This window comes from Capra hircus, chromosome 11 (genome assembly GCF_001704415.2).
Source record: "Capra hircus breed San Clemente chromosome 11, ASM170441v1, whole genome shotgun sequence".
NCBI lineage: Eukaryota > Metazoa > Chordata > Mammalia > Artiodactyla > Bovidae > Capra > Capra hircus.
The window spans coordinates 82,703,485-82,718,286 of NC_030818.1; the positions used below are offsets into that span (position 1 = coordinate 82,703,485).

General features: G+C 42.1%; 1 protein-coding gene across 3 annotated transcripts in view; it reads left to right on the plus strand.

The window, feature by feature from the left end:
* The window catches only part of NBAS (neuroblastoma amplified sequence), a 335,385-nt gene that overhangs the window by 228,790 nt on the left and 91,793 nt on the right, over positions 1-14,802 (plus strand). For all 3 annotated transcript variants that reach the window (XM_018055620.1, XM_018055621.1, XM_018055622.1), the window contains 2 exons: positions 1,859-1,969; positions 13,776-14,026. In XM_018055620.1, the coding sequence (XP_017911109.1) occupies positions 1,859-1,969; positions 13,776-14,026 (362 nt within the window). The remainder of the gene's footprint in view (positions 1-1,858; positions 1,970-13,775; positions 14,027-14,802) is intronic.

The window sequence follows — 14,802 nt, forward strand, 5'->3', positions numbered from 1 at the left end:
CATTTGTAAAAATGGCTTACATTTTTAAAGGTTTGTGGAAAAGCAGGAGTAAAAAGCAATAGAAGAATATGCTTCTGAGACCATATGGTGGTAAAGCCTGAAAGATTTACTGTTTGGCTTTGAACGGAAATCACTTGCCAGCTCCTGGATGATCCAACTTTCAAACATCAGTATCCTTAGTGAGCCTAAGTGTAGTCTTAGCAGTATTACTTGGTGGTAATAGGTATTTCATTCCCGTTTCTGTGGGTTTTGTCCACCATCCTTCCTTTTTTTGAAAATTTATTCATTTTAATTGGAGGCTAATTACTTTACAATAGTGTAGTGGTTTTGCCGTACATTGACACAAATCGGCCACAGGTGTACATGTGTTCCCCATCCTGAACCCTCCCCACCACCTCCCTCCCCATTCCATCCCTCTGGGTCATCCCAGTGCACCAGCCCTGAGCACCCTGTCCCATGCATTGAACCTGGACTGGTGATTCATTTCATATATGATAATATACATGTTTCAATGCCATTCTCCGAAATCATCCCACCCTTGCCCTCTCCCACAGAGTCCAAAAGACTGTTCTATACATCTGTGTCTCTTTTGCTGTCTCACATATAGGGTTATTGTTACTATCTTTCTAAATTCCATATATATGTGTTAGTATACTGTATTGATGTTTTTCTTTCTGGCTTACTTCACTCTGTATAATAGGCTCCAGTTTCATCCACTTCATTAGAACTGATTCAAATGTATTCTTTTTAATGGCTGAGTAATATTCCATTGTGTATATGTACCACAGCTTTCTTATCCATTCGTCTGCTGATAGACAGCCATCCTTCCAGTGAATTCCATCGTTATGTTTCCTTTGCTTCAGGAAAGTTGAGGTCTTGTGACAGTCTCTCCAATATGGCCTTTATGTGGGTGCTCTGGACCAGAATTGTTTACATACCTAGAGCTTCTCAAATCTGATGACACCATTCCCTGGTTTGAACTTTCCATTGCATCTCCATTGCCTGTAGGATAAGGTATAGGTCCTTCAGTAGACCTGAGGACCCTGTGCATTCATGGTTGTGACACCCCATCTATCAAAAGCCCATTTGTCTCTTCTCCCTCCTTACCGCCTCTGCTTAGTTAATCCCCGTTCACTCTCTCATCTGTATCCTCACAGTATTTTGTAGTCTTTTAACATTCCCCCGTTCTGTTTGATGCCTGGTTCACACCTTATATACTCCACTAGGCTGTGAGTTCCTCAAGAAATATCTTGCTGCTTTTATATCTTAAGCAGCTAGCATAATAGCTGGCCCAGTGTAGAAAATGAGAATTTATTGAGGGACTAACTGTGTTTTTCTCAGAGATTTGCCTGTGGGGCAGGGATCCATTTCTTTGTATTCCTTTTTCACTGTAGGCTCTGGTATCTAGACCATAATTTTTTTATCTCAGTAAGTTTTGGACTGGGTCATTCTTTGTTGCAGGAAGGCTGTTCTGTACATTGTAAGTTGGTCAGCAGCCTCCCTGACCTCTGCCCACTAGATGCCAGCTGCTTTCTCCTTTTCCTTGCCCACCATGACAATCAAAAATGTCTCCAGACAAAATTGTCAAATGCTCCCTGAGTGGGGCTGAATCACCCTTGTTTGAGGTGCATTGATCTGGATGATTCCTTGGTCAATTGCAATGCACCATAGTGAAGAAGGAACATTAAACATCCCTTGGGTGTACTTTTCCTGAATTACTGTGACATGTCTTATGAGGGACTGCACTGGCTGCACCCCCTTTAGCTGGAGAGCAGTCCTAATGAACGCTTTCTCTGCTGATTAAGGTCATGTTGTTTCTCTTCTTTCCCTTCCCGGTGGTTGATGCACATTTGTGAAGGACACTGGAGGAAAACGTCTACAGCATCGCGCTCTCTCTGGCCCAGCGCTACAGCGTCTCCCGTTGGGAGGTTTTTATGACCCATTTGGAGTTCCTGTTCACCGACAGTGGGTAAGCACGCAACTCGTGTAAGTTTACGTCCATGTCTTTTTTCAGAGTCTGTTTTAGAGGAATCTTGAAGTTGTACTGTTCAATTTTACTTTTCCTTTTTAGCTGTTGTCGACTGGTCTCAGTACAATCTCTCTTCATACATCTCTTTAGACACCAATATGCTAAAGATCGTCTTAGTTTTTGTTTTCAGTAGTAATAACCCTGAATTTGAGACTTTTAATTCATTGATTCAAAGATATTTACCGAGAATCTCTTGTGTACTAGGACTAGTGTTAGGTCCTAGGGTTACAGTCGTGAACAAAAGCAGACATTTGGGTTGTCCTGGAACTTTTAGTCTAGGGTAGAAGACAGAACATAATTGAATAATGACACAGGCAAATGTGAAATTAAAACTATGACAGGCCCTGTATAAGAGAGCCCAACTAGGGGATTTGGCATAGTTAGGGAGGACTTTTCTGAGGAAATAACTCTTGAGCTGAGACATAACTATTGACTCAAAATTAAGTATTGAATATACTATGAGAAGATGGGAAGCGTTTTCTAGGAAGGCAGGACAGTTTACTGTAAAAAGCTCCTCGATAGGATGGAACATGATTTCTGCAGGCCTACCAGATGGTGATGGGGTGAGGCCCTGAGAGTTGGTGGAGCATAACGTGAGATGGGGAGAAACCAGACCTAGTAACAAGACCATGTAGGCCCTATCTAGGGCTGTGGGCTCTTTCCTAAGAGTGATAGGAAGGTACCTAAGGATTCTGATAAGAGAGAGAGGTTATATGATCAGTTTTTCATTTTGATAAGATCATTGTGGCCACCATGTTGAAAGATTTTAGGGAGGCCATTGCAGACATATGTGGATTGTTTAGGGAACTATGGTGGTGATAGACTGTAGGATGGGTGACCATAGCCTGGAGTAGGGTTTTGAAAGTATAGGAGTGATGAGAATGGGCTTCAGAGATACCTGCAAAGTGAAATAGATGGCACTAAATAAGTCAATAATAAGGATAAACTAGCTATGGAGGTGAGTGAAAGGAGGAGGGTCAAAAATTACATCCAGGACTTTACGTGGTCAGTCCATTGGACGATGACATCATTTGAGACAGAAAATACTAGTTAGGGACACCAAGGTTAGGGGAAGATGAGGAAAAGGCAAAAGAATAGAAGTGTTATACATGTGGCAATTCCCAAGAGGAAAGATCAAGTGGACAGTACTTACAGATTTGGGATTCATAAGGAAAGGTGTCATTTGGAGATAGTAATTTGGGGGTCATAGGCACATAGATGATAAATAAGTCATGTTGCTGGTGTTCTTTGGGAGTGAATGTAGAATGAGAGAGGAGAAAGACTTAGCAGAAACTTGGAGGACCTTCCACAATCAGTGGGAGAGGAAGAGCTGCCAGCAAAAGGGACAAAATCAGCAATTGAGAGGGAGGAATATTGTTCTAGGGAAGCTATGGGACAAAAGGGTTTAAAGAAGAGGGGTAGTGTTGAATGGTCAGTTCAGTTCAGTTGCTCAGTCGTGTCCAACTCTTTGCGACCCCATGGACTGCAGCACGCCAGGCCTCCCTGTCAATCACCAACTCCCAGAACTTACTCAAACTCATGTCCATGGAGTCGGTGATGTCATCCAACCATCTCATCCCCTGTTGTCCCCTTCTCCTCCTGCTTTCAATCTTTCGCAGCATCCCGGTTGAATGGTCAAGACCTGTTATAACTTATCAATTTTAATTTTATTAATATTTCTGGAATACTACCATCTACATCTTAAATATTTATGAAATTGTTACATGGGTGACAGTATTAATCTGTGATAAATATTGTAGTAACTTCACCATTTTGGAGGCATCAGTTCAGTTCAGTCACTCAGTCGTGTCCGACTCTTTGCGACCCCATGAATCGCAGCACACCAGGCCTCCCTGTCCACCACCAACTTCCAGAGTTCACTCAGACTCACGTCCATCGAGTCAGTGATGCCATCCAGCCGTCTCATCCTCTTTCGTCCTCTTCTCCTCCTACCCCGAATCGCTCCCAGCATCAGTCTTTTCCAGTGAGTCAACTCTTCGCATGAGATGGCCAAAGTACTGGAGTTTCAGCTTCAGCATCATTCCTTCCAAAGAAATCCCAGGGCTGATCTCCTTCAGAATGGACTGGTTGGATCTGCTTGCAGTCCAAGGGACTCTCAAGAGTCTTCTCCAACACCACAGTTCAAAAGCATCAATTCTTCGGCGCTCAGCCTTCTTCACAGTCCAACTCTCACATCCATACATGACCGCTGGGAAAACCATAGCCTTGACTAGACAGACCTTTGTTGGCAAAGTAATGCCTCTGCTAGGCATAGACATGTTCAAATAAATGTTTATTATAAAATGCATAATGGCTTAAAAATTTTTGGCATTTTATTAAATGCCTCTTTTCATTGACTGTTACATAAAAGGTTGTCATATCTGCCCAAACAGGATGCCCCATTGGTCTCTGAATATATTATAAATTATCAGGCAATCTAGTAATGTGCATGACTGTTCCCAGCATATCATTACAGCAGATCGCAGTGTGATTATGCAGATGCACAGCAATTACCAAAAGGAAATCATTATCTCCTGATGCCATTACTTATGAGCAACAGAACACCTAGTGTTGAGTTAGCAAGTGGTGTTTGGTGCTCCCTGTTCTTTACTTAAAAGACCGTTATTTGCCATACTATTCAGTCCAGCTTAGTCACATGAGTATTAAAGATCAGCTGTTAACACAGTAGAAATTGCCCCATATTTACTTGCTGAATCAATGCCAATAAGATGTCAATAGATTGCAGTTACAAGAAAAAGACATTCTTTATTTTAGGGTTTTTGTGTTACTATTCCTTTAAAAAAGTCATCTTCGCCTCTGAAGTTGATTTTTCTATAATTTTGCCTTCTCCTTCCTCTTGGTTGAATTTGGAGGTATTTCCTCATCTCAGCCAATGTATAGAGAAGCAGGCACACAGGCTGGATGAGGCAGCCTTGTGCATTAAAGCAGATGCTTCCGATCAAGAAACCGTGAGTATATCCTGATAGTCTCTCCAGCCGTGTGTCCCTGCATGGGAGAAATCAGTTCTCAGAAACTCATTCTCCTATATTCTTAAGTCATAAATGATTTCACGGTGAAATGTCAGACCTACAGAACCTGACACATGATTGATCCTTAATGAATGGTAGTGATTACTGGAATTTCACTCCTGTAAGAAAGAGATAATTGTCATAAACACCCAAACTTGAGTTCCTGGTCTCCTTTCCCCCTTATTTTTTCTCATTTTCTTTCTTTTTCTTGGTAGTTTTCAATATCAGAGATGGCTTTGTGGGTCTGTGTGCCTGTAGGTAGCTCCAGCTGGCACACCCTGGCTCTTCTGAGTGTGTTCAGCTCCCTGAGCTCAGGGTTGATTCTCACTCACCACAGCCTCCACAGCCCTCTTCACCTCTGGGCTGTTCTAGGCACTTCGATGCATCTTAGAGATGACGTTAACTACTAGTGCCTGTGTGGCCTGGTGTGAGGGCATGGGTTTTGGAGTCAGGCCACAATTCAAGATCCAGCTCTGATCCCTACAACCCCAACTGTGTAGCCTTGAGCAAGTCTCCTGACCCTCTTGCATTGCTGTTTTCTCAGTTGTGGGGACCATGATCCCTACCTGGTTATGGTTGTAAAGATTAGAGAAAATCTGTGGCGGGTGTGTAGCCAGGTGGCTCTTCAATCTGTCAAGATTATTCCTGTTATTGCTCTTGTCAGTTCTGCTGAGCCCATCAATGTCTTTTAAGTTTTGAATACGGGATCATTTTGAAATGGCAGAGGATGCTTCTAGCTGGTGGAATAGTGCATTGGTTTATTCATGAAGTATTATCATCATCTTTTTTACTAGAACCTTTGTATTTTGAACACAGTTTTAAATGTGGAACAAAATGGGCTCCTCCTTACCCTTATGGAGCGTATATTCTAACTGGGGAGACCCGCACCACAGACACACAGTTAAGAACAACTAAAAATAAATTGCTAGTCATAGTAAGTACCATAAAGGAAACCCACAGGGAGGAGATAGGAAAGACCTCTCTTAGGACATACAAACAGATCACTCTTGGAGAAAGGAAGAAAAGGCATTTGCAGAGGGACCCCATTCTGGGACAGTGGATTCTTGGCATTTTTGAGTAAAGGAACAGCCTTGGTGGCTGAAGCGAGTGGAGCCCAGTGAGCAAAGGAGGACTACACAGGGGCCAGAGATACCTTTGACTGTCAGCTTTGAGAGCAGCCTCCGTCTGTTCCTTCTTATTCAAGCTGCAGACCTGAAGGCCACACATCCTACACTTTTATTTCATTCTGATATGTGCTTTTCCGTCACCCAGGGGATTGATTATCTGCATGATCTTGCTTGGGTGGCGGAGATCAAGTGAGATACCTCTTCATCTCAGCTGGTCAGTTTAGTGCCACCTCTTTAGATGTTGGGAAGGGACTCTGCCTGTGCTGTGCTGCTTTGCACAATCAGTTGTATATTGTCTACTAGGACTCTGTGGTCTCACATGTAAGGATGGGTAAGAGCATGTTATAGGTATGAGGAAGTCAATGAACTATAATGTACCTACCTTCTCCTGTGTTGAAACAGAAGCTGAGGGTTGCTTCTGATGTCCAGAGTGCCATGTTGTAGAGAATTCTCAGTACTCGCTTTCTCCTGTTGGCTTAGTTGAAGAGTTAGTGTGAGAATAGTTAGTGTGTAGAAAGGGGGATTTAAGGCAGCTTAGCTTTTTGAAAGTATATTGTAACATTGAAAAATAAGGTAAATAAAAATTCAAGTCCAGGAAGAATCCATATTGGAGTCGAAGGCTTGACAGTAGAAATTCAGGTCATAGGTCTTACCCATTTTTTTAAATTGAGTTATGCATTAACTTTTGATCTTTATTTGGCCCAAAGGACCATGATGCTGATCATGACTGTGGTTTGCATTGTACATAAGAAAAAATCTACCAATCCTAAAAACGGAAGAACTAAATGCTGCTGCTGCTGCTGCTGCTAGGTCACTTCAGTCGTGTCCGACTCTGTGTGACCCCATAGACGGCAGCCCATGAGGCTCCCCCATCCCTGGGATTCTCCAGGCAAGAACATTGGAGTGGGTTGCCATTTCCTTCTCCGATGCATGAAAGTGAAAAGTGAAAGTGAAGTCTCTCAGTCGTGTCCGACTCTTAGCGACCCCATGGACTGCAGCCCACCAGGCTCCTCCGTCCATGGGATTTTCCAGGCAAGAGTGCTGGCATGGGGTGCCATTGCCTTCTCCGAACTAAATGCTACCATTACTCAAATGGAGGCAATTCTTTTCATACATCTGCTACCTTCCTTTCTGTATTATGTTACTTAAGGCTACTTTTCCCCCAAATAGTAAAGAAAAAAATTCCTTATACCGGCACAACATGTAGTATGAAAAAGATGCATTTGGGGCCTGTTTTCATCTTGTGAAAAGTGCTCAGTCCTTGAATCCTACAGGTCTGGATTCACACCACAGCTCTATGACCTCCTTCTGATGTGTCCTTGGTGAGTAAGTTGTTTGATCCTTCTACTCATAGAGTTTCCTCCTTGCAAAATGAGTATTCTCATTCCATCTTGCAAAACTGCTGCAAGCTTTGAGATATTTATATAAAATACCTGGCATGTTGTAGTAGATGCTCAGGGGTGAAAAAAAGTAGCTATTTTTAAGTCTGGGCTTCCCTGGTGGCTCAGGGGGGAAGAATCTGCCTGCCAAGCAGGAGATACAGGTTCAGTCCCTGGGTTGGGAAGATCCTCCAGAGAAGGAAATGGCAACCCTCTCCAGTATTCTTGGCTGGGACCTGGGAAATCCCCATGGACAGGGGAGCCTGGTGGGCTGATTCCATGGAGTCACAAAAGAGTCAGACATGACTTAACAATTAAACAACAACAGCTATTAATTCTGGAAACAGACCAGATTTACTGAACTCACCCTCTGACAGCTGTCGACCTAAGATTGCAGATCTGATTTTTGAACAGTTATTTTTCAGGTCAATATGAATATCAGTTATAAAATACCTACTTTATAAGAATTAAATGAGATTGCATAATACTTGCTATCTAAGAAGTGCTTAATGAAGGATGCCTATTGCTGTGTCTGTGCTATGATATCTTTTAAAATATTTTTGGTAGAGAGATAATAATAGGAGACTCCATAAACCAGTTGGAGTTGACAATTTATGAGAAATGAGAAGGCTTAAGGGGTTAGGCTTGTCCTGGAGAAGACGAAGCCTGTTCACATGGCCTTCCTTCCACATAACCACTCTGTCCATAGAAACCGTTCCTCAGAGGAGCTCGCTAAGTGTGTGACAAGAAGTCAACTCCAAGGTCCTCATTACTGAGCCTCTCATGAAGTTCGTAGGTGACCTTGCAAAGTGAAAGTTCATTTTTTGGTTTGCAAAGGCACTTGGCTAACATGCTGGAGAAGCTGAAAAAGGCCATCATTTTTTTCACCACATTTCCCCCATTTAATCACATACACAGCTGTCAGGCAGCACTACAGATCAGGTCTGGGCCATCAGGTTCCTTCGGAGGCGTTTGTGTGGTAAATACCTTGGACTGTTTCCCTCCTCACATTGGAGGAGTTGTGATTTAAAGGGTAGAATCATCTCTTTCCACAGTGGTGGAAAGAGTCAGTGGCGGGGGCCTGTTCACCTGTGGTCATGGTCCTTCATGTAGGTTTATGTATCTTCATACCACTGGGGTTAGTCTTTGGGGGACCTCAGGCCCATCCCTTTGCTCCTTCCAGCCTCTCTCAGGAGCCGTCACCTTTCTCCTTCCAACCCCCTTCTGCGTACTCCTTACAGTCAACTCATGGACTGGTGTATCCCTTGGTCTCAGATTAAGTAAAGTATAATACATTTGAATAAATTTGTTTCCCTATATGAACATAAGTCCTTTCAATTCATGCTGTTCTTAAATCACATTTTTGGGTGATTGACAACTAGAAGCCATTACAGAACCCCTTAATCATGGGATTAGTACCAATAATTTATTCCTTGTGCCTTTAGTGCAACTAATGCTAGCTTCTTCCTGTAGTTAATCTCTGATAGTTAATGAGCTGCCTTACAGCTAAAACTTAGAAAAAGCACTTAAACAGTTTTTAAGGGCAACCACTGATTTGATTAGTGAAAAGTCCACATGGTATTTCTTCCTACTCTTCTTGAATGTGGGTTCTTTGGAATTGTTTCCTAAGTAGAGATTTCATTTCTTATTCCAAAGGGAAGATAACAGCTTCTTTCGATGGAACTATTAAAATGGATTATCGATTACTGGCATCTATAAAAGATCTTAGTACCTTGTAATTTACTGAAGAGGGAGGTTTTCATATTTATCATGTGTCAGTAAAGATATTCCAGTATCTCTCTTGACAAGATAATTAGGGAAAATTGCACATTGAGCAAACTGAATTGTAGGCACAGAAGAGTAGGTGGGTGGGAAGGGGGAAGGTAAGGCTGACTGAAAGAGACTATTTTCAGAATCAAGTCAAACATAGATGAGCTAAAGCTATTATGATTTAGTCATTGTCCATTTTGTAAATGAGTCTGTCTTAGATGCTCTGTTTATCAGTTGATAGGAATGAAGTATGACAGGAGAACTCTTAGATTTTTGCCACTGGGAGAGAAAACGAAAGTCTCTGTTAGAGAAAGAATCCTGTTTTTGAAATGGTTATCAGTACAGGTGCTAGAGCTCCATGGATTGGTGGCTGCTTTGTGACAAGGTGAGCAGACCCATCCACACAGAGTCCCGACAGATCTGGACACTTGGTCGTAGGCAGGTCACTTTTCTCTAATGACACTTCTCATCTGGAAGTTGGTAATTGGGCTTGCTTGGTGGCTCAGATGGTAAAGAATCTGCCTGCAGCACAGGAGGTCTGGGTTCAGTCCCTGGGTCAGGAAGATCTCCTAGAGAAGGAAATGGCAACCCATTCCAGTATTCTTGTCTGGAGAATCCCACAGACAGAGGAACCTGACAGGCTACAGTCCATTGGGTCACGAAGAGTTGGACATGATGGAGTGACTAATACTTTTACTTTCAAGTTGGTAATTACCCAGATTCCACTTGTCAGGCACAGTTATCAATGTAACAAGTGCAAGGTTTTTTTTTTTCTTTTCTTTTTTCCTTCTTCCATTGAGCATGTTCTTCTGCTTGCAAATCTTTGTATGAATCATCTTAATAAGATGACACAGCTTCTTATTTACTTCTTCACTACATTGTTTTCAGACTTCACTTAGCAAATTATAAAGGAACATCACAAATTCTGTGACTTTCATATACCACTGGGTATACAGTACAGTGGAGAAGGCAATGGCATCCCACTGCAGTACTCTTGCCTGGAAAATCCCATGGATGGGGGAGCCTGGTAGGCTGAAGTCCATGGGGTCGCTAAGAGTCGGACACGACTGAAGCGACTTAGCAACAGCAGCATACAATACAGGCATACCTTGGAGATATTGCAGGTTTGATTACAGATCACTGCAATAAAGCCAATATCACAATAAAGCTAGTGCATGAATTTTTGTTTCACAGTGCATATAAAAGTTACATTTACACTGTATTGTAGTCTGTAAGTGTGCAAAAATAATTACATCTTAACCTGGGATTTCTTTGGAGGGACTGATGCTAAAGCTGAAATTCCAGTATTTTGGCCACCTCATGCGAAGAGTTGACTCACTGGAAAAGACTCTGATGCTGGGAGGGATTGGGGGCAGGAGGAGAAGGGTATGACAGAGGATGAGATGGCTGGATGGCATCACTGACTCGATGGACGTGAACTCGGGAGTTGGTAATGGACAGGGAGGCCTGGTGTGCTGCGATTCATGGGGTTGCGAAGAGTCGGACACAACTGAGCGACTGAAGTGAACTGAACTGAACTGGAAAAACGTGCAGACCTTAATTAAAAGATATTTCATTGCTTAAAAATTCCAAAACAATTGCCATAGTCACATCAAAGATCACTGATCACAGATCACCATAACAAATATAATAATAATGACAAAGTTTGAAATATTGTGAGAATTACCAAAATGTGACCCAGAGACATGAAGCTAGCAAATGCTCTTGAGAAAATGACACCAGTCGTCTTGTATGACGCAGGGGTGCCACCAAGCTTCCATTTGTCTTAAAAAAAAAAAAAAATCAAGTATCTGTGAAGGATAGTAAAGCAAAGCACAGTAAAACAAGGCCTGCCTGTGTATTTCAGAGGTGACCTTGCACTCTCTGAATAGTTGTAGGATCCAGAAGAGTTTCAGGCTAGCCATCCATTTATACTGACTCTTTCCTATACAGACCTTGTGCTCTCTTGTCTTGATACTTTCGTTCATATTATTTCTGCTTCATTCCTTTGAACAATACCCACTTCAAGCACTTCTTTCAGTAAACCTGTTGTCATTGATATCTACCTGCTCTGAAGTTATAGCTTTGGTGGCCTTGCTGCTGCTGCTAAGTCACTTCAGTCGTGTCCGATTCTGTGCGACCCCATAGACGGCAGCCCACCAGGCTCCCCCGTCCCTAGGATTCTCCAGGCAAGAACACTGGAGTGGGTTGCCATTTCCTTCTCCAGTGCGTGAAAGTGAAAAGTGAAAGTGAAGTCACTCAGTCATATCAGACTCTTAGCGACCCCATGAACTGCAGCCTACCAGGCTTCTCCGTCCATGAGATTTTCCAGGCAAGAGTACTGGAGTGGGGTGCCATTGCCTTCTCCCCCCTTTTTTAATCGAAGGATAACTGCTTTACAGTGTTATATTGGTTTCTGCCATACATCAGTGTGAATCAGTCATGAGTATACATATGTCGCCTCCCTCCCACCCCTCTCGGTTGTCACAGAGCACCGGCTTCAGCTCCTTGTGTTATATGGCAGTTTCCCTCTTACATGTGGTCTGTATATATTTCAGTGCTACTCTTTCAATTCATCCCACCCTTTCCTTCCCCTGCTCTGGCTACAATTCCATTCTCTCTGTCTACAAATGGTTCTCCTCTTGATTGGGGTATAATTGCATGTCCTTTGTTAGCCCACACCATTATTGTGCATTGTATTTAATTATTTAGAATGCAAGTGGATTTTCACACTGCTAGCTGAGAGCTCTGTGTTGTAAATCTTGATACCCTCCCTGGTGCTGAGCACAGGTCTCTTGTCTGTGGAGGACACCTAAGTTTTTGTTCATCCTCCCATCTATTTGGCATTCATAAGGCACATGTCGAGTGTTTCCTTCGTACTACACCCTGGTGCTTGGTACTGAGAAACTAAAGCTAAAGAAGATGTGGTGTCATTTTTGCCATCAAATGGTACATAGTCTATGTGGCACAGGCAGACTGGTAAACAGTTAAAGCATGTTAATGAATCGAAGGAAACTGTGGGGCATTTTTATAGTCCAGGAACATTTTTATAGAGAGGGATATTTTTGCAAATGTTTGAATTGTATCTTAATAGAAAAATAGGAGTTCTCTTGAAGTGAAAGTTAAAAATGCATTTTGGAATTGCTTGATATTTTGACTTTATAGATTGCTGCCATTATCCCAAGTATTATCACATCCTCGTACAGATTTTAAAGTATATGGTGTGTTAACTTTATTTACATAAAACAAAAACATGTCGTGGCGCTTTCTGAAAGAGGGGATTCCAATGAATAGAATGTTGTATTTCAGAGGAGTTGCTTTTAAACTATATAAAGCCTAACTTTCATCCCGCTTGAGGTGTCACTTCATGCTCCAGGTCTCATTCTCTGCTCCCAGGTTCTTTCTCTGCTGCTACTATGAACTCTGGAATCTGGGTGTTTCCATTAGAGCCCAGGGCTGCCTGGAGGCCTCTTACAGTTAGAAAGCTTGAAGCTCTTCCTTTGTGGGGTGTCAGGATTAAACTGGGCAGGAGGCACTGTGTTCTGTCCAGAGGAAAGTATGATACCAAAATTCAGCCCTCTCCATCACCCATTTAACACAAACTGATTAACCAAACAAAACCCCTTAAAATTGTTTTCAACAGTTTGACATTAAATGACTTTTAATAAATTACATTACAAAAACATTTAAGTCAAGATTAAAACATTTAGATATGTGCTTTATTCAAGTGGCTTCTTTACTACAGACAATTCAAGTACAAATATCTCTTCTTTCTATTTTTATTCTGTTTGAACACAGTATCAAGGTTGTGTCTTCTGAATATCAGTTCCAGCCTCTTGGATATAAAATTTACACCAGAAAGTTGGGCGTTTTTCTTCACCTGCCTTTTCCCTAAATTCCTGAAATAATAAGTTTGTGTACATTTCTATAATGAAGCTCAAGTTTTACCTCTTTTCTTATGACATGAATAAATAATGCATAGTGGAAGGTGAGAGATCTGAGTTCATTTCCTAGCTAGTAAACACTGGGCTGCTCTCTGCTGCAAAAATGTGAAATGATACGACTTTCTAGGGTCACTTTAGACCCACATGAGATAATGTGAAAATCCTATAGTACCATTCGAAATGGAAATGACCTGCACCTGTGCCAGAGACAAGTGGTACTACTATCTTTGATTAGGCAGCAAGAAGGAATTTGTGAGAAGTAGCCTTTCTTCTAGGTTTCCAAAAAAAGAGCTGCTGCTGCTGCTGCTGCTGCTAAGTCGTGTGAGTCGTGTCCGACTCTGTGCGACCCCATAGATGGAAGCCCACCAGGCTTCCCTGTCCCTGGCAGAAGTAGTGGAGTGGGGTGCCATGGCCTTCTCCGGGAGAAAAGGGCACTTAAAAAAAAAAAAAGGAACCAAATCTTACCAATCTTAACACAATTTGTTTCTTAATTTCAGTTTGTCCACAGTAGAAATTGAAAACCGCGCCCAGTCCCTTCATCTCTTTGAAACATTGAAGACCGACCCTGAAGGCTTTCACAAACATATGGTCAAGTATATTTACCCTACAATCGGTGGCTTTGACCACGACAGGCTGCTGTACTATTTCACTCTGCTGGAGAGCTGTGGCTGTGCAGATCTTGGGAAGTACGCCATTCAACCGGAAACCCACGTTCGGCTACTGAAGAAATTTAAGGTAGTGGCATCAGGTAAGATGATCATCTTCCTGCCTGAATTCATTCTTTAAATTCAGTCTCGGACTTCATTTTTGGTACATGATCGTGTTCCTGCACAGTGGCCGGCATAACTGTGAACACACAGTATTTTGATGCTAATTGACTTTAGTTATCGTCTCTCCAGCTCCTTTACTTACTGTTGAGAGACTTAAATACTAGAGAAAGTTAGGTCACACAGTGACTTACAGAAGGCCTGGTATTCAAATCCAAAGTTTCTGAGGTCTTTTTTCCCCTACTCCCATTGTTTATATTTTATCTGTATAAATGACAAGGTTGAGACACTTTAAAATAGGCCGTTTGGCAGAATTTTACTTCAGTGGAACCTATCTGTTTAAGGAATGTATGAAGCCTTTAAAATAAGAGCTTTAGAATCTTTAATGAATGGTGGAAATCTGTAGAATGGTGTCTGTTTGTCTTTATGCGCATAATTAAGAGGTTAACCAGAAGGTATGCAATTAAAGATGGGGAAAGAAAAAGGCGGGGGAGGGGGGGAAGAAAAGAAGTTAACTATATTAAAATCTCTCAAATCTGTATAAAATTTTATAATTTACTGAACCCGGGTCTCCTGCATTGTAGGCAGATTCTTTACCATCTAAGCCACCTGGGAAGCCTTTATAATTTATAAGGTATTCATCTGCTATTCGTAACAATTGTGAGAATTTACTTCAGTTTATCAGAGGTTTACTGAGTAACTGAATTCGACCCTGGACCAGACACAGAGGAAAAGGAGTGAGTTTCAGTCCCTGCCT